The sequence below is a fragment of the Scophthalmus maximus genome, chromosome 22 (assembly GCF_022379125.1).
Source record: "Scophthalmus maximus strain ysfricsl-2021 chromosome 22, ASM2237912v1, whole genome shotgun sequence".
NCBI classification, from domain to species: Eukaryota; Metazoa; Chordata; class Actinopteri; order Pleuronectiformes; family Scophthalmidae; genus Scophthalmus; species Scophthalmus maximus.
The window spans coordinates 9015809-9036688 of NC_061536.1; the positions used below are offsets into that span (position 1 = coordinate 9015809).

The following is a 20880-nucleotide window of genomic DNA, read 5'->3' on the forward strand; positions in this document are numbered from 1 at the left end:
ACATGTAAACAAACCTTGTATGGCTTTAAAATACAACTAATGCTCATTTAGTTTAACAAACTGTTCCTTGTATCAAGAGCTCTGTCGGAGCTAAAAGATACTTTAATATGTAAACAAAAAAAAAAAAGATTATACAGAATTCCAGGTCCATAATTGTTGGAACTCCCTGACAAAGATGTGGGAAAAATCTTTACAATTTAATTACAGGTAATGAGCAGATAATTGTTCCAACTTGTTTTATTTGACACTAATTATTCAGTTCATTCAGATTTCAAGTATCCAAATGTGGATGAAGAATATTGCATAAGATTTACACAGTTTATCACGTTCCTATTTTATATTAATGTTCAGAGAGGAGTATAGAATTTGCATGTAATTGGGCAATAAAATCAATGGTGTGCTTGTTTGTTTGAGGCGTTTGACCTACATTTCATGTGTCTACCTCATGAAGGTGCAGCTCAATGGACAGCACCATCACTAGGTGGAGAGCAACCCACAGATAGTAAAATCAGTAATCAATACTTTTTGAATCTAAATTGTTGCCACCATACGTGGCTGAAAATAAAGAGGAAATTAATGAAAATTATGATTATTTCCTGAAGGCTAATGCAGATATTCAGCACAGTAGATATATATATATACATACAGACATATATATATATATATATATGGCTGTATATATATATATATACATACATACATACATACAAACACAATTTAGTGACAAAGCACTAGATTGTGATTGTCTCTCTATTACAATGATCTGCCATTCGTTAACAAATTACATGACACCTGACCAATCATATTTCGCTTTGTTCAGCCTTTCGTCCAATAGGCTGGGAGCCTCTGCGATTACGTCAGAGAGCAACAAGAACTTTCCAAGATGGGGCTTGAAAGTACTATGGTCTGGTAAGTACTGAATTATGTGTATTTTTATGAAGTTTTTGATCCGTTATCAGGTCAAATGAAGAAGCGGTACATGTTAACTCGACCAGGATGCGCATTGACCGGGGTTTGGAGGAAGTGCCACCGGCCACTGTCTTGATTATTGACCGTTGACGGTTAGCCGCCGGCTAACGCAGTGTGGAAGGCTGAGTCATTGTAGCTAAATGTAGCTCGGCTTAATAAAATATATGTGGACATATTCACATTCATACGCGTCGTTCATTACAATTTAGAGCAATTTTGTAACTAGATCATGAACTGACAACCTCAAATAATTTGCTCGTTAACAGCAGCGATGAGTCCGGTGTCACCGCCTGCTAAGGTTAGCGAGTCATGCTAATGCTAGTTCACCAACTCCCTGGTGGTGATGAAGACTTTTCAATAGGGAGCCGATGGCGAAGAAGAAGAAGAAGATGATGTGTCATTAAATGTAAACCGACTACTGGGCCCAACAATTGCCAACGTTTGTTTGTTTGTTAGCCAATGTTGGCAGCTTGAGCACCGTGCCGTGTCAGTGTGGTTCATTAACGTGGAGTTCTCCTCTCAGTGTGGACAACAGTGAGTACATGAGAAATGGAGACTTCCTGCCGACGAGGCTGCAGGCTCAGCAAGACGCCGTCAACATCGTCTGCCACACCAAGACACGCAGCAACCCCGAGAACAACGTGGGCCTCATCACCATGGCCAAGTAAGCTGTTGTCTCTTCATCAAACGAAGAAGTCACGGTTCTGTAAAGACACTGCTCAGGCACATGAGGCATCTGATAGGCACTTGAGCTCTCTAGTTATTTGTACAACCACTGAATATCAACAGGTAAACAGTAGTGCTAAGCAATGAAAGAGCTGCAACAATGAATCGATTAGTAATCGATTACTAAATTAATCAGCAACTATTTTGATAATGATTAATCAGTTCATGTAGTTTTTATGGGGGGAAAAGTCAAAATTGAGTGATTAATAGTTGCCAATGTATGTTTCTGTCAATCAACTACAAAATCGCAGCTCTGAATTCATTGTCAGTTTTGTTGTACGTGTTTGCTGATGATGGATACCTGGATGTTTCCGTGCTACTTTAACACTGTCTCTTATGTTTTTGTGCAGTAACTGTGAGGTGCTGACAACGCTGACACCAGATACTGGCCGCATCCTGTCCAAACTCCACGCTGTCCAGCCCATAGGAAAGATCACCTTTTGCACAGGCATCAGAGTGGCTCATGTGTGTAACTTCTTTCCCGATTTTAGTCTGTTTTTTCTAACTTACAGCAAGGACATGACCTAGTAATTACTTTTAAAAAAATGTATTGTTTTTTCCTGTGTAGCTGGCCCTAAAGCACAGACAAGGAAAAAACCACAAGATGAGGATCATTGCCTTTGTTGGGAGTCCTGTGGAGGACAGTGAAAAAGATGTGAGTTTAAAGAGAGTAGGAAAACAACTTCCTACTGATGATACATCATAAGTTTAACCACCTTTCCCATGGTCTACATCACTGTTAATATCTGTATTTTTTCTTAACCTCTTAATTCTACAGCTTGTCAAGATGGCAAAGCGCTTGAAAAAAGAGAAAGTGAATGTGGATATTATCAACTTTGGAGAAGAGGTGAGGACTTTGTGGTTAATCTTCCATTGTACAACTTTGAAATTAGTTTTCACTTTGCCTTACCACCTTTCTCAAACTGTTTTGTTTAGGAGTTGAATACGGAAAAGCTGACTGCTTTTATAAACACTCTAAATGGGAAGGAGGGGACAGGCTCCCACCTGGTCACAGTCCCTCCAGGACCCAGTCTGGCTGATGCGCTGCTCTCCTCTCCCATCCTGGCTGGTGAAGGAGGCTCTATGATGGGTCTTGGTGCCAGTGACTTCGAGTTTGGTGTGGATCCCAGTGCTGATCCCGAGCTGGCCCTGGTGAGCAACATAAGGATATGTGTCTGTTAACTTATCTTATATGTAATGTATACCTGATGGCATACAATGGTTGTGCAAACAAAGGATAGACTCAAGTACTTCTTAATATCCTTTTCAGGATGTGCCTATGCTAACATCCGTGTCTGAGATACTGTTTACATAGCAAATACATTATTGTCAGCTCCTTCGAACCAGGCTGAAGTTAGAATCCACTGATCTACACAGAGAAAGCAAAGACGATATGAGGCAAATACCTTGATTAAAACTTAATGGTGGGCTTTGGGCATCCTTGAAATGGGCTAATAATACAAAAGAAGCTATTTTTCCATTTGACAATGAGGAAATATCCCTTGTGCTGCCTTTCACATCTTGTCCTTGTATCAGGCTGCTCCTGTCTATATCTCTTAAACCGTATTTTGGTGAAATTTTGTCTGTTTTCACTTACTCAGTGTCTTTTTCACTGCAATAACGGTGATGCCCTTAGCCTGTTTATCACTGTACCGTCTCTATGCATTTTTTTAGGCCCTCCGTGTGTCAATGGAGGAGCAGCGGCAGAGGCAGGAGGAAGAGGCCCGTAGAGCTGCTACTGCTTCTGCAGCCGAGGCCGGCATTCCCACCCCGAGCGCAGACGGTAACTTGAGGATTGACTTCACTTAAGAGGCAGTACTGATTGTTAAGAAGTAATTGAGTGATATTTTGAATCTATAACTTTAGTTTTGATGTGATTTGTGTTGCAGAATCAGAGGAAGCCCTATTGAAGATGTCAGTATCTCAGCCTGAGAGTGGTGAAGCGGTGCTTCCTGACTTCAGCATCATGACAGAGGAGCAGCAGATAGCCTACGCCATGAAGATGTCTCTTGCTGGAGGAGGTGAGTTCCATTAGATTGTCATACACATGTATGCATGTTTACAAACTTATTAAGATAAGTGATAATAAGTACTTTTAATTTGTTTTGTTTAAAGAGTATGGTGAAATGGACAAAGGAGCCCCCATGGACACTACGGAATCAGCCAAAGTGAGTTATCATGTTTTAAATTGCTGTAAAGCAATTGTTAAATTGGCTTGCCCTCATGTATTCGTTCCCAAGGCAACAATATTAACTGATTACCACAATATAGACCTACAGTAATGTAAAATTATCCAGGAGAGATAGGATTCTTTCGTAAGGTTGACAATGTAGTAAAAACTTTGAAACGAAACTGTAAAGCATAGAAAAATGCTTCAGCGACTCTTAAAAACATGCTCACGTGCATGTTTGCCTTCACATGAGGTATGGACAAATCGTGGAGCCCTTGGATCCTATAAACACTTCGATGAAGACCTATATTAATGGATTTTTATCCTACATTGTACTTGAATAGGAGGAAGATGACTACGATGCGATGCACGACCCAGAGTTCCTTCGAGGCGTCCTGGAGAGCCTTCCCGGCGTCGACCCGAACAACGAGGCCTTCCGCAACGCCATGGGCTCCCTGGCCACCCAGACGGGAAACAAGCCAGACGGCAAAAAGGACGAAGAGAAGAAGAAATAAGGAACAAACGAAACGGGATGGGGGACTCCAGACATTTACTAGAAACGAAAAACGAACAATTGCCGACGAATGCAGGATTACTTTAATATACGAAAAGATTGCTGCATGACCGACATTTAATACAGTCCTTATCTGTCGCCAACACACAATAAATAAAATCTCCTCAGTCCTGAATGATTTAGTGTAAAGTCTGACTGCCCAGTTACGTAACTTAATTTGATTATCTTTCTTTTACTTCTTCTACCCTACATTTTCCTACATGTTATAATCACTTATCGATCTCCCAGAAGAGATGGGGGGGGATGATGATGACAGGCTTTTGAACTAAACATTTAGCCACATGCTCCTGTCATGTCTTTGTTATTGTTTGTTTGTTTTGCAATAAAGCTATAAGTAAATACGTGGTGCCTTGTGGTGTTTGTGTTGCCTCCTGAGCCTCATTGTTGACAGCTGTATGAAGAGAGTGGGTTAAGAAGAAATAAGACGGTGTGATCAAACCATCAGTTCTTCGCAGAGACGACTGTCCCGTGTGTGGCACCGCACGATGCTTAAAAATAGTCCGGCGCGGACACCGATGAATGTTTTATGTGATTTATCCCAGTAGAAAATAAATTACGTGTCGGTCGCAGCATCCGTCGGTGCTTCTTTTTTTTTCTTCTTTCTCTCTCCTCCTTTTCCCAGCGCAATCACAGCGTGATAGGATGGTGCGGGATCATGTGACGGGAAGCGCCGCATTTTTCAGCTGAAAACGAACTAGGATAGTCGGGAATCGCATCTCCAGGTAAACAATCAAAAATACATGAAATATTAAAAGGACCAATCCCCATCCCAGCCATCCTCATCTTTTTCGCCATCGTCGAACCCACCGTGCAGCGGGTCAGTGAAGCCCCCACCTGGGCGACCCGCTCCTGATGCTTTTCTTCTTCTTCTTCTGCGCTCTTTAACGGCGAGCGCTAGCTTGTTAGCTAAATGACCCCTCTGTCTGGTCTGCAGCTCGGCGGCCAGCTAGCACAGCCTCGGTCGGGGGAGGGAGAGAGGAGAGAAGAAAAAAAAAAAAATAGCGTTAGCTTGAGAGAGAGAGAGAGAACCCGAGGTTCGCTGCCGCGAGTCGCCGCCCCGGTTCAACTGCCTCCCTCCTGTCACCGCCTCACAGCTTTCGCATGCAACGTAGCAGCGTTTTCCCCATTCATAGCAAATTCGTGCTAAACCTGCGACCAGAGGAAGGTGTTTGGTTGCAGAACGGTGCGATGCTAACATGCTAGCTGGCTAACGCGAATGCTAGTGCGCGGTGTATAAAGCTTGGCTAGCTGCACTGATAACAAGCTAACATGCCGCCGTTTGTCACACGGGTGTGCACGAGGACGTTCGCCTGGAAAATATGAATAATAAGAATAAGAATAAGAATCATTTAGTGAACGATTTAAATGGGCCGCGTGTTGGTGGTTCGTAGCCAGTGTTGTGCTGCTGGACGCACAGCGACACAGGCAGGTTCACGCTAAGTGCTTCTTGTTGTTGCCCTGTGCTACCACGTCTCTGTGTTCTGACAGGAGTCAATCCCGGCATGGGGGACATGAAGACCCCAGATTTCGATGACCTGTTGGCGGCGTTTGACATTCCCGACATAGATGCCAAAGAGGCCATCCAGTCCGCCCCGGACGAGGCAGAGGGACCCCACGGAGCGGCGGGCGCCCCGCTGGGAAAGCAGGATGTGGTGGTGGGTGTCGGGTCGTCCCTGAGGCCGCCGAGCCCCCCTGACCCCCAGGCGGACCCCCCGATCGTCAGCGTGATCGTGAAGAACAAAGTGCGCCTGGAGACCGTCGATGGCGGAGAGGAGGACACAGACCAGGACCCGATTGATGTCATCGCAGGGGTCGATGTGGGTCCCAGACTCGGCGCTTGTGCCCCCGGAATGGCTGAGTCCGAGGCCCTGAACCACAATGGGTTCGGGGCGTCCGGGGTCTCCGCGCCCCTTCCCCTCAGCCAGGCCCAGTCCAATGGCGCGCCGTGGTCAATGAACACCCCGAAGGTGTCCTCGGAAGCAGCCGGCGCCGGTGCGGCCAAGTCTCACAAGCAGGGCGGCAACATTTTCAACAGACTCAAACCGCTCGTGGCCCAGGGGTCTGGAGATCCAGTGGGCCGGGCCAGGAAGATGCAGCTTCTGCAGCAGCAGCACCACCAGCAGCAGCAGGATATAGGCCAAGAGAGGGCAGACGGGGTCAAAGCATCGTTGCCGTCCTCCTCGTCTCTATCGGCGGGGTCATCTCCTCTGGATGCAGGCGGGCCCGTCGGACTAGCCTCGCCTTTCTTTCCACCTTCAAAGCCGCTGCTCGCAACTCCCCCCTCGGCCCTGTCGTCACACCCGCTGCACTCGTGTCAGCCTTTTAATGGTGCTTCCAAAAGTGGCCCTGCTGGATTTCATCACCAGCAGATGGAGGATGATGATTCTGACCCAGATCTGGGGAGTCCGCTGGTGATCCAGGAGACTCCAGACTCCCCGATTTACACTCAACTGAGTCAACGTTACAAGTCTGACTCTGTCTCAACTCAGCCCACATCCTCCACCTCATCTCACCCTAAACCTGGGGACACTCCGTCAGGGGCGTCTCTCACCTCCTCGACCCCCCAGTCTGGCTCAACAGAGAGTCCCCAGCTGGAGGACAGGCACCCAGAACATGTCATAGAAGAGAGAGACTCTCCAGAGAGTCCTGAACCAGAGATTCCAAAATCAACTGCTCAAGTCAACACTAAGAGGTGCTCCAGCCCCGCCGTCGCCTCCACTCCACCTCCCTCAGAACTTCGGCAGCCCAAAGAGGAGGAGGAGGAGATGGAAGTGGGGAATGGGATAGATAGGGTCGTTGATGGCAAAGCGGACAAGGGAGAAACCGTGAGAACGGGTGAGGAAAAAATGGAGGTGGATGACGGCAAGCCTAAACCCCCGTCCACTGAAGGGGGAGAAGCAGTCGTTGCTGCACCTGCTGCTTCTGGAGCTCCATCCCGACCCCTGAAAGTCAGAATAAAAACAATCAAAACCTCCACGGGTGGAATCACCAGAACTGTCACAAGGGTAGCGCCTAAAGGTGGAGCTGCCGGGAAAGGTTTGGACTCTAAAGCTCAAACCGGGGAGCGGAAAGTTATGGGAAACAAGGCCCAAAAACTTGAAGCTTCACCTGGTCACATGACTACAACGTCCCAGAAGGTGAGCGCTCTCAATGCTCTGCCCGTGTCCACACTTGCAGCCAGCAGCGTGATGCTTGCAGCCGCCACGAAGGTCCAAAACAAAATGGCTGCATCTGACAAGACCAAGGTGTCGGCCACTGCCGTGAGCATCACCAAGTCCGCAGCGCTGCCCGCAACTCCAGCTGTGGCCTCCTCTCCCAAGTTCTCGGTCGCTGCGGGTGGGATCAGCGTACGTACAGCCACCAACAAGACGGCCAACGGAGGCAGCGGCACCCTCTCACAAAACAAACCCGCCTCCATCGTCAACAGCACCGGCGCCGTCATCTCGCGCAGTCAGTCGAGCCTGGTGGAGGCTTTTAACAAAATTCTGAACAGCAAGAACCTTTTGCCGAGCTACAAGCCCGACCTCTCCGCTCCCCCGCCCCCCGAGTGGGGTCTCCCGCTCCCTGCCACAGGGTACCGCTGCCTGGAGTGCGGCGATGCCTTCGCCCTGGAGCGCAGCCTGGCTCGACACTACGACCGGCGGTCCCTTCGCATCGAGGTGACCTGCAACCACTGTGCTAAGAGACTGGCCTTTTTTAATAAGTGTAGCCTGCTGCTGCACGCCAGGGAGCATAAGGAGCGTGGGCTGGTCATGCAGTGCTCGCACCTGGTCATGAGGCCCGTCACCGTGGAGCAGATGATTGGACAGCAGGACATCACACCCATTGGTGGTGAGTAGAGACTGCAACCAACAATTTTCATCATCGGTCAATCTGTTGTTCAATTTTGCGATTAATCATTTAGTGATTAAATGCACCATCACAGTCTATTGTGATGTCTTTTCACAAAATGAAAGTCCAAAACCCAAAGATATTAAATTTTTCAATTACATAAAACAGACAAAGCATGAAATAAAAGTAAGAAACTGGGATAGTTGACTTTTTCTTTGAGAAATACCAACATTTTTATGTCAAATGTTGTCAAGTGTGTTTGATGAGTTCTACTGTTGAGACACTCAAATCTTTATAGATTTATAGTTTGGTCTGTAACATTTCCGAAAACAATGAAAAGATCCATCATAATTTCAAAGGTGATTTCTTTAGAATGTTTCTGTGAGAGACTCAAAGAGAATAAGCAAATTGTCAAATATAAGGAGCAGGAATCAGAGTTGTTTGAGTTCTACATCACACATTTTTTTTATTTTTCATTTGTGTAAAGTCATGAAAAAAACCTGATTGGTTATATCTCATGCAATTCATCTCCATTGACTGTGTCCCATTTGTCTCTTCTGATTTCCACCGTTTGGCTGACCAGGCCTGCTCTCCTCTTCGTCCTCCTCTCCTCCAGTCTCCTCTCCGTCGGCCACGCCCGGAGGCCCCGCCATCTCCGCCAACTCCAGCCCGCTGAAGGATGCCACGTCTCCGGCGGCGTCTCAGCCTCGGCCGGTCCGCCGCGCACCTCAGGGTCCACAAGCACTGATGCCTCTGCCCTGCAAGAAGGCCGAGGGGCTGCAGTACAGCAACTTCAAATGTCCCGAGTGCCAAACACAATTCTCTGGCAAGGCTGAGCTGGTCACTCACTTCCAGCAGATCAGAGCTGCTCCCAACTCGGTAAGCCGCTTGTGATGAGAGCACAGTATGTGCTGTGCTTCTGCTTTTTTATTTATTGGTAACTCATTTGTTTTGTTTGATTTTTTTTTTTTCCAGACATGTACGCAGTGCTCACCCCCCATGATGCTGCCAAACTCGTGTGCCGTGTCAGCCCACCAGAGGATCCACAAACACAAAGCGCCCCACGTCTGTCCCGAGTGTGGTGGGATCGCCCGGCAGGCCAGCTTCCAGACCCACCTGGAGGAGGCGTGTCTGCACTTTGCCAGGCGCATCGGCTACAGGTGTGTGGACACTTTCCAAAGCCGTGGTTAACGTATATCACATGACTGACACAGTGACCAGTTGCTTAAAGGTCCCATATCCCAGACTTTTGATTCCGTACTCAAGAGGGAAATAGAGGCTTTAATAACGGAGGTTTTGAGCCTCAGGTTGCTCAAATGTAGATTTTGTCGTGATAATTATCAAATACTGTCATGTTATGCATTTTTTTCAGTGTCAAAATAGTAGGCGAAGACACTGCCTAGTGCGGCAACTAACAATTGTTTTCATGATTGATTAATAAGCTGATGTGGTCTGTAAAATATCTGCAAAATAGTGGATATGGCCTATTACGATTTTCCAAATTCAAGTTGACCTATTCAAATTGCTCGCATTTGTGAATCTCGTGTATCAGCCAAATTTGACTTACTTTGATTCCATTACCAATTTAGTTTCTGACTAATCGTCCCCGTCATTCAAACCAGGCCAAAGTGCGTGAACGTTGAATGTTACAAAGACGATTTGCGAAAATTCATTAAAAATATTTGATGTTTACAGTATTGTGTAGCAATCTAATCATTAGAGGTCAATTAGGGAAGAAATTCAGAGCTCGTTTTTAATCAGGCTATATCTTAAAATTTCTGTAGTTCTATTTTTTTCATACATACGTTCATTACAATTCCGTTGTGTTGTTTTTCTGCAACTGTACAGTGACAATAAGAAATGTTGAAGGTTTTGGACCAATTTCAATTCAGGAATATATTGTACACACACAACACTCCTCACCTGACTATTTTAGAGGCACTATTTAAAATTTGGTTGGCGTCTGAGGTTTTCAGGTAGACACATCTGAACATGAATTCAAATTCAGTTCAGTTCAAAATGATGGGAGTTATAACAAATGTTCCCCTTTGTCAAGGTGCTCGAGCTGCCAGGTCGTGTTCGGAGGGTTGAACTCCATCAAGTCACACATTCAGACTGCTCACTGCGAGGTCTTCCACAAGTGCCCCAGCTGCCCCATGGCCTTCAAGTCTTCCCCCAGCGCCCAGAGCCACATCAGCACTCAGCACCCAACGCTCACCGGAGGACAGGCCAAGTACGTCCGCTGTTCCGTTTTTTAGCCAATGCGCCAATGAAATAACAGTCACGTTTTTGTTAAACAGATCCTTAGAAGATTAACTCTTGGTCTGTATTTTTCCCTCTGTTGCAGAATGATCTACAAGTGTGTGATGTGTGATACAGTCTTTACCCAGAAGCCCTTGCTGTACATGCACTTTGACACTCATTTAGCCAAGCAGAAAGTGCACGTGTTCAAGTGTCCTGACTGCACAAAGCTCTACGCCCAGAAAGGTTCAATGATGGAGCATATTAAGGTGTGTTTTCTGATCAGGTATTTTAGTGGTAAATATGTTATATATCAAGGATAATATCAGTGCCATTCATAAATTGGCCTTTCGCCTTTATGTGTTGCCCATTCATTGCTTTCTCTGGTGAATGTGGTGTCAACAAAGGCATAAAGCAATTTTTGGAGTTTTTGTGAGCCAGTTGGAGTCATTTGTATTTTAAAAGGTAAATCTTTGCATGTCTTTCTGTTCCTTCACACTTTTCAGACCACACACAGAGGCCCGTCGGCCAAACCAGAGTCTCAGTCCGATGCTTCTAACGCCGCCTCGGCCCCGACCAACACGTCCAGTCCCTCCGGCCTCAAGTCAAAGACCTCCGGGAAGCCCGACAACTCTGACGGAGAGGACTGGGGGCGGGAACAGGAAGAGGACGAAGACGAAGACGGGGACGAGGACGAAGATGACGACGGGGACGAGGACTACCCGGCTCCGGCGGGTCACCCGACCCCCGCGGGTGGCAGTGGTCAGCCCAGCGCTCAGACTGAGTGGACCTGCCCCCAGTGTCAGACCACCTTCACTGACAACGACGACTATCTGAGTCACGTGAAGATGGAGCACGGCAAGGTGGGACACACAACTTCTACTTACTTTTACATCAGATTTTATTGAAACTAGTGATTTATGTTGTTATAACGCTTATTGAGTTGCTCTCCCATATTTTGAGGGAGATTGAAGTCAGCCATTTGACTGAGAATTAATATCTTTTTATCTCATCTTATGTCTCTGTGTGTGCTGCCCACTACAAAGTTCCCTTGTCGCATTTGTGGAGGCACGTTCAGCACGTCCTCCAGCCTGAGACGTCACGAGCGCGTCATTCATGAGGGCAACAAAAGAGTCTTCCATTGCCAGTGAGTCACTCAAGGTTTCAACAAATACATACAATTGGTATTGGCCTAAATATCAATATCAAAAACAGTATCAGTCAGCCCATATTAATTAGGCCTGACAGTATGTAGTGTCATTGCTGGATGAATTGACACTATTTCGTCGTGATTATTTTTCAGATACTGCACAGAAGGCAAACGCACCTTTGGCAGCCGGTTCTTACTGGACAAGCATGTTCGCCTTCATCACAGAACCACAGACGGACAGGTGAGTCGAGACGGAGTCACAGAGTTCTCAGTCGCAGTTTAAATCTGTGTCACATTTCCTCACGACAGTGAATATACAGTACACAAATTTAAGTTCATTTAAAAAGTCAGTGTGCAAACTTAGAAAGCTTGATTTTTTTTAGCCTGTCATCCCATGACACACAAAAGAAATGGAGATTATGATTCAGAGAAGTCTGCGAGAACATTTTTGAAAACAAAAAACATTTATGAGTGTTATTTAGTATTAAATCTTAGCTGAAACATTTGTTTTTCTCATGTTAACCTGTTGTAATATTTAAAAGTCGCCGCTTGATTGATGCTAAACATATCGCATAATTTCCTCGTGATGTAAGACAGCAAAATATAAGAGTTGAAACTATTAATACTATAACTCATATACACAGTAGTACATACTGTGTACATTTAGTATGTAAAAATTATGAAATTGTTGGTTTAATATACATTTTATATTGTCTGTGATTTTAATTGTTTACAAGATGGGATTCAGATGCAGTGATAGCGTTCATCAAGATATAAAATCCCTTTTGCTTGTGTACCTATGAAACTTTTATCCCGCCTCCCACTCGTGTCCTCAGGGTCCCCCCATGACCAGAAAGCGAGCAGCCACTGGGGGTGAAGGTCCCGGTAGCTCTTCAGAACTAGACGGCGAGGGTGCAGTGCCACCTGGAGGCAGGGCGGGAGACGAGGAAGAGAACGCCACAGAGGAAGGCGAGGACGGCGTCGGTCCCGTGAAGAAAACCAGGGCGTCGACATCGCTGACGCCCAGTGAGTTGGAAGAGGAAGACAACGTTTTCCGCTGCGTCCCCTGTGGCTTCTCCACGGAGGACGGGGCAGAGTTCCAACGCCACATACCCCAGCATCGGGCCGACACCGCCTCGTTCCAGTGCCTGCAGTGCGGCGTCTGCTTCGCGTCGGCCGGTTCCCTCGGCCGGCACCGCTTCATCACTCACCGCGTGCGGGACACACAGAGCGACGCCGAGCGGGGCGCAACGCGCCCTCACGGCTCCCCGGAAGGCTCCCCCGTTGGCTCCCCACAGGCGCTGGGCGAGGACGGCGAGGGGAACCTGGGTTGCAAAGTGTGCGGCCGGCGTTTCGACAAGGCCTCGGACCTCAACACCCACTTCAGGACCCACGGCATGGCCTTCCTCACCGCACACAAGACAGACAAGCCCCAGTAGAAGGTGGGGGGCGGGTCTTCTGAAAACAGACAGACCATCTACGAGGAGTCGTCGAGTGTCATGGCTGAGCAGACAGGAGCGGTAGAATATGAATGTTGATGAAATGGAGCTGCTTCCTCTGCAGTTTTTTTTTTTAGCTACAGTAAACAGTTTAAATCCACAGCACCTCTTCTGTGCGATCGTAACTGCATGTTTGATCCTGTTGCTGGTAACTAAACTGAACGCACCCGTGATAGTGGAGCAGCTCTCAAACAGCCCCTCCCCCCCCAAGTAAAGCATTTCTATATCAGCCATACTGTCTCCAACACGTGTTGTCGTACAATTCCATCACTCTCGCTCTGCACCCGAGTGTAGCCACCTGCCTGTTTCCACGTGTAACACATATTTTAATACACACCTCCCACTGTAAAACACGATCGCTGTGGTGCCGATATTTTTGTACTCATCGTTTTCATATTTGTTTGCTTCAACTCTTCTCTGGCACCAGGTCAGTTTTAACAGCTCCAAACCGCTGGGACAACACGAGCAAAAAAAAGAAACCCTTCACACATCTGAAACACGACAGGGGGAGTGTTTGTAGAAATTGACACTGACTTTTTTTATTTTGCTATGATATTTATTTATATGAAATACATTTTTCGTGAGTCGGTTGGGTCAAATCTCACTAAGAACATGGTTGTGATTTATCTGGGAGGCATTTCATTAGGAGACAAGGTTACTGGAGGCGTGTAGCCTGTGTAGTGTGAATAACGTGTGGTGATGTTAATCGTTAAGCTAGAAGAAGAGAGGTCAGGCTTCCTGCCGGTAGTACGTGTACGAGTTTTTTGCCATGTAAATACATATAATTACACTAAAAGAAAGCGTTCTGGTTTTAGTAACTTGTCATAATGTGAATACGTATAGTATTTGTACTTGTACTGTTCCCCCTTTTTTCCAAAACAATTTGAAGTCTAACAGAAAAAAATACTACGCCCCCTCCCCTGCCCGAGGTAGCTATACATTGTAATTACAAAGCAGAGTGAGAGCGTGGGGGTTGTTGTCTTAATGTGTATGAATACAAATGTTTATCTCTTGAGATGGTTCTTTTTTTTTTTTTAATCGACAGAATCAGTGCTTGCTGTACTCATTTCTTTTGTACGTTTTCAAAAACAGCCTTCGTTGTCACGTGACGGAGGCCTATGAGTGGACTTTCTTTCTGTTTGTATCTTTTTATATGTCATGCTATCATATTTAAATAGCTCAGTAGTGGAAATATCATGTCATTCTTTTTTCAATGGTTGTGGTCTGCTTGCTGAAAATACCATACACTTTTGTGCTGTTTCGAAAATAAATGTGTAAAAGAGACAATTGACTTCTTCTGCAAGAGTTGGAGGGTCACATTCACACTGAAAGATTTTCATTTCTGTTCATGTTGTATTTACCTGTAAATCACATTATGGAAAAAAACATCAGCAGTGTTAAAATGTAGTATTAAGTTTATCGTAATAAGATGTTTTTCCACCTTAACACGTTAAATGTTTTGCGTAACTTCAGTATTTTATGAAACGTTGCACGTTACAATGTGGTTTGTATTTTGAAATAACGTAAAAGTGGAAAAACATCTCGTTATACCAATAAACTTATCTTGCTATGATGTAAAAAAACTTGTTAATACATTGAACTTTGTCACGTTTTAACGTGAAACTGATCAGTTCTACTTCTTCTGTCCTGGCAGCTAAACGCTTCTTCCATAGGAATCGTCATTCGTTTTGCAAATATTGGACACGATTAAAAGTATGACCTGATGGTGGCACCAGAGGAAAAGTTAAGGAATAACCAAATGGGATTTATCATCTGGGGACCATGATTGTCTGGTGTCAGGTTAAGATCCCTAAGGAGTATTAGTCCTCTGGGGGCCATTGTTTGTACAAAATTGCATATTAATCCATCTTAAGTGGTGGAAAGCAGAATATTCTGTACTGGGTATCAATCTACATGTTCCAAAGACATTAGTCACAGGGTACATTTACTCAGTTTCACTGGGTATCACACCTTGAATAGCATTTTACTATGTTCATGACACTTTCTTTTTTTAGGCATAATTTTATCCCGTGGTGGGTTTTTCGCAGGCTGGCTCCACCCCATCCAACTCCAGCCCCGTCTTGCCCTCGGTGGCCTCCTGACACGAGGTCTGGAGCTCGGACGCGGCAGGAGGATGGTGGACTTCGATCATCAGTTCGTAGATCAGTGTTCCCAGCAGAGCTCCGACACACGGAGCCACTATAGGAACCCACCACCAGCCTCCTCCAGCCCTGCGAAGACGGACGGGCCACAATCAACCAGAGTTTCCATTGTAGCTCAATCATTCGGAGCAACAGAGTTGAAATTAGTAAAAGGTTCAACTATGGAAGCAAAAAAATAACAAACGTGAATCCTGAAGGGAAATTACTGACTTGAAAACATTAACTCCCCAGCCGGCAATGTACGTAAACAAGCGAGGCCCGAAATCCCTGGCTGGGTTGAGGGCGTAGCCGCTGTTCGAGCCCATCGAGATGCCAATAACCAGCACCGCTGCTCCCACCAGGACGGGCTGGAGACCGTCGGGGAGGGAGGCGTTGCTCTGGTCTCCAAGAGCCAGGACACACAGCAGCAGTGCAGCCGTGCCTATCACCTAGACGACATGGGAATAATAATAACGTGCAGGTAAGATGGAAGGTGTTCTCCGGGAGAAGTATGAAATAAAGGAAGAATGACCAGCTGATGTCATACGTGTGAAAGGCAGTAAGCAGTATATTTAATTGCATATAAGTTTTATATATTGTTGCGTGGAGGTGACAGTGTTTGACCTGGTCCATGACACCTCCCCACACACTGAGGTAATCAGCTGGGTAGGTGGAGAAGATGCCTGCTGTGGCCGTGGGACCCGACACCGTCAGCTGGCCTCCGCTGTACATCCGGATGGCATCTGAAAACACCTCACCACACGGGCAAAAACAGAAACACACGTGAGCCACTTTGATATGCAATTTATGGATCATAAGAGAAATATCGCGAGCAAAAAAAAAAAGAAAAAAAAAAAGGAGAAAATGTCTCCACTGCTCACCGTAGTACTGCAGACCAACAGTGGCTGCGGCCAAAAAGGCCCCGAGCACTTGGAAGAAGACGTAGAAAGGCAGCTTCAGCCACGGATGTCTGCCCAGAACACACATGCTCAGAGAAACGGCAGGGTTCAGATGGGCACCTTGGGGAAGGAAATATAATCAAGAGGTCAGGTCTGACATGAAATATGACTTGTATTTGAAATAAATATTAAAAGAAATGTTTAAATACCCTTTGAGTGCGAATATAAATCAGCCACCAATGAGTTTTTAACCTGTACAATTCCTGTCGACTTAAGTTTTGTAGAAACATTTTTTAAAGGGGGAACGATTCAGGAAAGGGGTTTTTTTCTTCTTCTTTTGGCTGAAGGTAGGCAGTAAGAGTGAGCTCCTCTTAAGAGTTTTACCACTGTGAGCACCTGGTGCCAAATAAATACGGCAAGGGTTTTTTTTTTTTTTAAATCACTGCAGACTTGGGTATACTTCCAGTCACATGGAATCATCCGTCGGGTGTGTGATGCACGTAGCAGAGATGAGGAGCAGGAGCTACACCGTCCCTCCCTTACCTGAGACGCCACGGGACACAAACACCCCGAATGTGACGCCCAGGGCGAAACCCAGATTGATCGACAGGTACTGCCCCTTCTTATCTTGAGTTGTGGTCACCTGGGCAACGGCGCCACATCCAAACAGCTGCAATTAACGTGACACAAACATCTGCTTTTAACTGAATGTTAATGCAATAAAACACACTTACAAAATACACTGATCATCTTCGTGGGACTAACTGATTTAGAGACAGGAAATTAAAACTATACGGCCCACACACAATGTTCCGACACAGGGAAGCAACATTTCTAAGGAGGCTGCTTTATGATCGGTGTTGTAAATGTTCATTGGCCTGAAAAGTGAGACAGTCATTAGATCCAGTGTTAAAACACGCAGTCACACACACAGTCACACACACAGTCACGCTCTCTTACTCCGTGTCTCTGTCAGGCCAAAGTCCGGTTATTTATTGTGATGATTCACTGGCTGCATCAAAACAAGAGTAAAGCCTGGGATAGAAAATATTCTGAGTATTTGATGTTGAGTTTTCGATTAACAGAATCATTTGGATGAAAAAGGAGCAGTCTTTGCCGCAGATATCTTAAAGGAATCAAGGATTGAAAATTCGTTTAGAGGGTGAATCCTTTGCTGTGTTTTGACGACTTTATACACGAAGACAAACATGCGGTTGACCTCTCTCGCCCTCGGCCTCATGCAGAACCTAAGTTAGGTTAAGATACTCACAATCAGGACGTAGACGCCGAGGCATTCGGCCATGCACTCCCTGACCAGCCGGTTTCTGATCCGGCACTTCCTCAGCAGCCTCTCCATCGCTGGCGTCTCCTCGGCACCGTCCGGCCACAGATGAGGCCCCGACCCGCAGAACACTGCACCGCCGTCTGTCTGGCCGAGCAGAGTTTGCCCTTTCATACTGGAGCTGTTGGCTACGTCACGCACTTTATGGCACGGCTGAGGCGCTGGCGTGTTTGCGCGCAGGAGGGGAGAGTAGTTCACCTTGTAGGACATCTTAAAAAAGCAAAGGCGAAATCATGGTAAATGTTCACTGCTGGAAGAAGCAGCAGCTTGATAAAGACTGACTGGGTTGGTTTTCTGTCTCACCTGGTTCCAACCTGGCTGGAATTGGCTCTGATTGTTGGCCTTGCGTGATTGGTCAAGTTCTCTTCTTCTCTGAACACAAACAGGCTGAGATTTCCAGAACTCTTCTTCACATTTTTCCCTTCGTGTTGCACAGAACTGTGAATTATTTTTGGTAAATTCATAACAACTTGCCTTTTGTGCCGTAGAGCAGATAGGAAGTTGAATGACCAGCTGGTATGAGAAACCGTGCACTGAGGAGTTCAGGTTCATTGACTTGGGCACAGGGTTTGGCTCTTTTTTTTCTTTGAATTTGTAGTTGTTGTTTTTGTTGTTGTTGGATAAAGATCGGTTCGATTTGATGAATAGACTTGTCTGTTTTTCTTGTACACAAGCTCTTTGTCTTCATTTCTACTGGCAAGTTACATGCTTTCTGTAGAATCTGCATTTGCCCAGAACTATTATAGAACTATACTGTTGCAAAAAGATATCATCAGGTGCTATTATCATTTAACAACAATGCACTGAAGACTGTAGTGACAGGTCGGTCCATAAAAAATGTTATTGTGCAGAGAGCAACACAAGGAAGCACAAAGTTCCAAATTACCAATATTACAAAGTTTTAAAGTTCATCATCACAGCAGTTTCAGGGTCCTGGGGCTAGTTCCACAGTAACAGAACAATATGGATATAACGACATTCAGTCCCCCTGAAAACACAAGGGAAATGTCAGTGGGAATGAAGACACGTTCATTTATTATTCCCGAATTTCCTGTGCTTTATTACAACAGAGGAAATTATGACGGAAATTATACCATAAAACTTTTACTGATCCAAGCAACACACTTCCGTACATCACATCTCTACACACAGAAAGTCTTACAGCTGAACCTCACATCAGGTGACAGGGAAAGGTTCAGGTTGGAACGATCTACTGCTGCAAGAAGCAAACACACAAACAGAAGAGTGTTAATCAAACATATATCACACGTATACACCGTATGTACTGTACGATCGAGACGATGTGCGTGGAGGCGTTACGTCTCACCTTGGCCTTTTGGTTCTGGACGGGCAGATAGAGTTTAAACTCTGCTGGGAGCTCGTCCTCAGAGTACAGTCTGTCGGAGAAGTACACCCTCCTTATTCGACAGTTAGCGTGGATCTGAGAGGGAAACAGGTTCGACATTAGCAGTAGAAAGACAAAACAGTTGAAAAGACATACTTAAAGGGGCAGTAAGCGATTCTAAGGCAATACGGGTTTTCAAAAAAATCTGCGAATATTTCCTCAACGGCCGCTTAGCTGTAGGTTCTGTGTGCGCGTGGGGAAAAGAATCAGGGTTTTCAGCTCAGCCCTGGCTCCGGGGGTTTTGGCCCTGTGGTTAGCACGTCGGTCTCCCGGCCAGAGCAGTAAAATCACAACAACAGCAAAGAGCGAGAGACAAGCTTTCCCCAAAATTGCAGACTGCCCCCTCTAATATAAAGACTTCACAGTGTACGCAGCAGCAGGAAAATACAGCTGGTTCCCCGTCGGTCTCTGTGCACCGACCTGTACACGCAGCGTCTCAACATAATTAGTTCCATACGCCCTCCTGGTGAAGTCCGACAGGTTGAACTGAATCTGGTTCCAGCCGTCGTCCAGCCTCATGGGCATGGTGCAGATGAACGGCTTCACCCGCGTCGTGCTCTGATAGTTACTCGCCCGGAAACGCCGTCGAACCTTCTTACCGTCTATCACCTGAGAGTTGTAAAGGCGGGGGAGAAGGCATGAGTGACCATGAATCCCAACCCTACAAATAATTAAATTAAATAAATCCAAAATAAAACCTCATTCCTGAGTTTAAATTTGGATTTGTTAGTGCGATATATGTTTGAGCCACTGAGGCGAAAAGACAAGACCCCGAGGGCATGTGCCTTCCCCACCTGGACTTCAAAGGTGAAATACTTCTTAAGGTTCTTGACGATCATGACCAGAAAAGGAAGTTTGATGCTCAACGTCTTCCTTGGGTCTGCAGGACATGTTATGTAGGTGGTGCTGTCGGGATCAGAAGAAAGAAGGTGAGTCGGGGGGACGACGACGACGACAATAAGTTTGTTTTACGGAAGTTGACCTGAGCAAACTCACCTGATGTTTGTCCCTTCAACCTCCAACACCAGTGAGTGAATGTCCTTGTCTGTGATTCTCTTGATGTGGCCATTTCTTACCTGTGAAAAAAAACAAAACATAAACACCAAATCTTGTTGAATAATATATGGAGAAATCACATGTAAACGGCACTGTTTAAAAAAACAAATAATAAGGGGTGGGGGGCTCCAAAAGACAAGTGCCCCGTGGGGCCTCACAGGACCCTGATCCGGCCCTGGACAGGGGCACAAACCTTATCGTTTCAATTTCCTAGATTCTATATAATTGTTTTTACTTCAATTTCGACCTTGGTAATGCTTTTTCCCCCCACTGTGCTGTCCATGTTCAGCCTATACGATTCAGCCTATAAGATGCGCCTTTTGTAGTCCATCTTCGGAGATGTGTAGTTTCACCTCGGCAGACGCACGTCATCAACATGCGCCCTCGCACAATCACGTCGTGGTAATGTGTAAGTGGAGTCGGATTCTCCGAGCACCGCTGTCGACTATTCCTAAGTCCTATGAATCGTCCTTGACACCTTTCCTCGACCTCATGACGATTCCCATTGAGGTCGAGGAAAGGTGGTTCGGAGGTTACCTTCTTGTCCCATATCTTAAGAGGTTTGCTTCCAATGCTGTACAGTATCGACAAGAATCCGCTCTGAAATGTGTTTTGGGACATTTCCTTTTTCTTTCTTTTTTTAACTCTTCTAACACTTGTTGTTTACAGATTCATGCTGAACTGTGATTTCACTCAAGCCACGAACCAACTCGCTGCTTTCGCCGCATTGTAAAAGTGGTAGAGCTGATGACGTCACAGGTCAAGATCAGAAGCGAGCAAAAGATCAGAGCCCGCTGGTTCAAAGGCGGCCCCGCCCACTGTATCCTCGCAACCGTTGCTAGGCTCCGGCGGCGTACGCGATTTCCGCCGCAAAACG

The 20880-nt window shown here is 46.0% G+C and overlaps 4 protein-coding genes, 1 long non-coding RNA gene and 1 other non-coding gene across 8 annotated transcripts; 3 read left to right on the forward strand and 3 right to left on the reverse strand.

The window, feature by feature from the left end:
- Nucleotides 1-820: 820 nt before the first annotated feature.
- On the forward strand, nt 821-4780 carry LOC118291696 (26S proteasome non-ATPase regulatory subunit 4). Its single transcript, XM_035620088.1, has 10 exons — nt 821-909; nt 1493-1633; nt 2046-2160; nt 2264-2350; nt 2474-2542; nt 2632-2847; nt 3370-3478; nt 3585-3716; nt 3811-3863; nt 4210-4780. Exons 1-10 carry the CDS (start codon nt 884-886, stop codon nt 4378-4380), a joined length of 1119 nt encoding a protein of 372 aa, XP_035475981.1. The 5' UTR covers nt 821-883; the 3' UTR covers nt 4381-4780.
- Nucleotides 4399-5374, reverse strand: LOC118291704. The gene is made up of 2 exons (XR_004786736.2): nt 5247-5374; nt 4399-5122 (listed from the first exon to the last, which is right to left on the reverse strand). It is a non-coding gene; the product is annotated as an uncharacterized LOC118291704 (long non-coding RNA).
- znf687b (zinc finger protein 687b) lies at nt 5064-14444 on the forward strand. 3 transcript variants are annotated; one of them, XM_035620063.2, is made up of 10 exons: nt 5064-5161; nt 5928-8270; nt 8854-9149; nt 9246-9430; nt 10327-10503; nt 10618-10780; nt 11018-11374; nt 11558-11658; nt 11815-11902; nt 12498-14444. In XM_035620063.2, the coding sequence occupies exons 2-10, from the start codon at nt 5942-5944 to the stop codon at nt 13098-13100; spliced, it is 4299 nt and encodes a 1432-aa protein (XP_035475956.1). In that variant the 5' UTR covers nt 5064-5161; nt 5928-5941; the 3' UTR covers nt 13101-14444. The 3 variants fall into 3 exon arrangements, with proteins under 3 accessions (XP_035475956.1, XP_047186144.1, XP_047186146.1); XM_047330188.1 differs by having other exon boundaries at nt 5134-5256; XM_047330190.1 differs by lacking the exon at nt 5064-5161 and having other exon boundaries at nt 5318-8270; nt 8887-9149.
- Nucleotides 10863-10984, forward strand: LOC118292546. Its single transcript, XR_004786926.1, has one exon. It is a non-coding gene; the product is annotated as a small nucleolar RNA SNORA13 (small nucleolar RNA).
- On the reverse strand, nt 14128-18425 carry aqp10b (aquaporin 10b). The gene is made up of 7 exons (XM_035620079.2): nt 17846-18425; nt 17471-17752; nt 16744-16870; nt 16183-16320; nt 15926-16044; nt 15533-15750; nt 14128-15391 (listed from the first exon to the last, which is right to left on the reverse strand). Exons 1-7 carry the CDS (start codon nt 18092-18094, stop codon nt 15184-15186), a joined length of 1341 nt encoding a protein of 446 aa, XP_035475972.1. The 5' UTR covers nt 18095-18425; the 3' UTR covers nt 14128-15183.
- A 149-nt stretch (nt 18426-18574) lies between these two features.
- LOC118291701 (cilia- and flagella-associated protein 20-like) lies at nt 18575-20735 on the reverse strand. Its single transcript, XM_035620094.2, has 6 exons — nt 20541-20735; nt 19944-20023; nt 19742-19853; nt 19368-19556; nt 18870-18983; nt 18575-18758 (listed from the first exon to the last, which is right to left on the reverse strand). Exons 1-6 carry the CDS (start codon nt 20622-20624, stop codon nt 18753-18755), a joined length of 585 nt encoding a protein of 194 aa, XP_035475987.1. The 5' UTR covers nt 20625-20735; the 3' UTR covers nt 18575-18752.
- Nucleotides 20736-20880: the final 145 nt, after the last annotated feature.

Bases quoted from the DNA above. Each gene is read 5' to 3' on its own strand.
- LOC118291696 (XM_035620088.1), top strand. From the start codon at position 884: ATGGGGCTTGAAAGTACTATGGTCTG. The intron at 910-1,492 runs GTAAGTACTGAA...TTCTCCTCTCAG, and splicing joins CTTGAAAGTACTATGGTCTG to TGTGGACAACAGTGAGTACA. The intron at 2,543-2,631 runs GTGAGGACTTTG...TGTTTTGTTTAG, and splicing joins TTATCAACTTTGGAGAAGAG to GAGTTGAATACGGAAAAGCT.
- znf687b (XM_035620063.2), top strand. From the start codon at position 5,942: ATGGGGGACATGAAGACCCCAGATTTCGATGACCTGTTGGCGGCGTTT. The intron at 10,504-10,617 runs GTACGTCCGCTG...CCTCTGTTGCAG, and splicing joins CTCACCGGAGGACAGGCCAA to AATGATCTACAAGTGTGTGA. The intron at 10,781-11,017 runs GTGTGTTTTCTG...CACACTTTTCAG, and splicing joins CAATGATGGAGCATATTAAG to ACCACACACAGAGGCCCGTC.
- aqp10b (XM_035620079.2), bottom strand. From the start codon at position 18,094: ATGAACCTGAACTCCTCAGTGCACGGTTTCTCATACCAGCTGGTCATT. The intron at 16,871-17,470 runs GTGAGTATCTTA...CGTTAATTGCAG, and splicing joins TCGGCGTCTACGTCCTGATT to CTGTTTGGATGTGGCGCCGT. The intron at 15,751-15,925 runs GTCAAACACTGT...CATGTCGTCTAG, and splicing joins GGGGAGGTGTCATGGACCAG to GTGATAGGCACGGCTGCACT.
- LOC118291701 (XM_035620094.2), bottom strand. From the start codon at position 20,624: ATGTCCCAAAACACATTTCAGAGCGGATTCTTGTCGATACTGTACAGC. The intron at 20,024-20,540 runs GTAACCTCCGAA...TTTTTTTCACAG, and splicing joins TTAAGATATGGGACAAGAAG to GTAAGAAATGGCCACATCAA. The intron at 19,854-19,943 runs GTGAGTTTGCTC...TGATCCCGACAG, and splicing joins GTTGAAGGGACAAACATCAG to CACCACCTACATAACATGTC.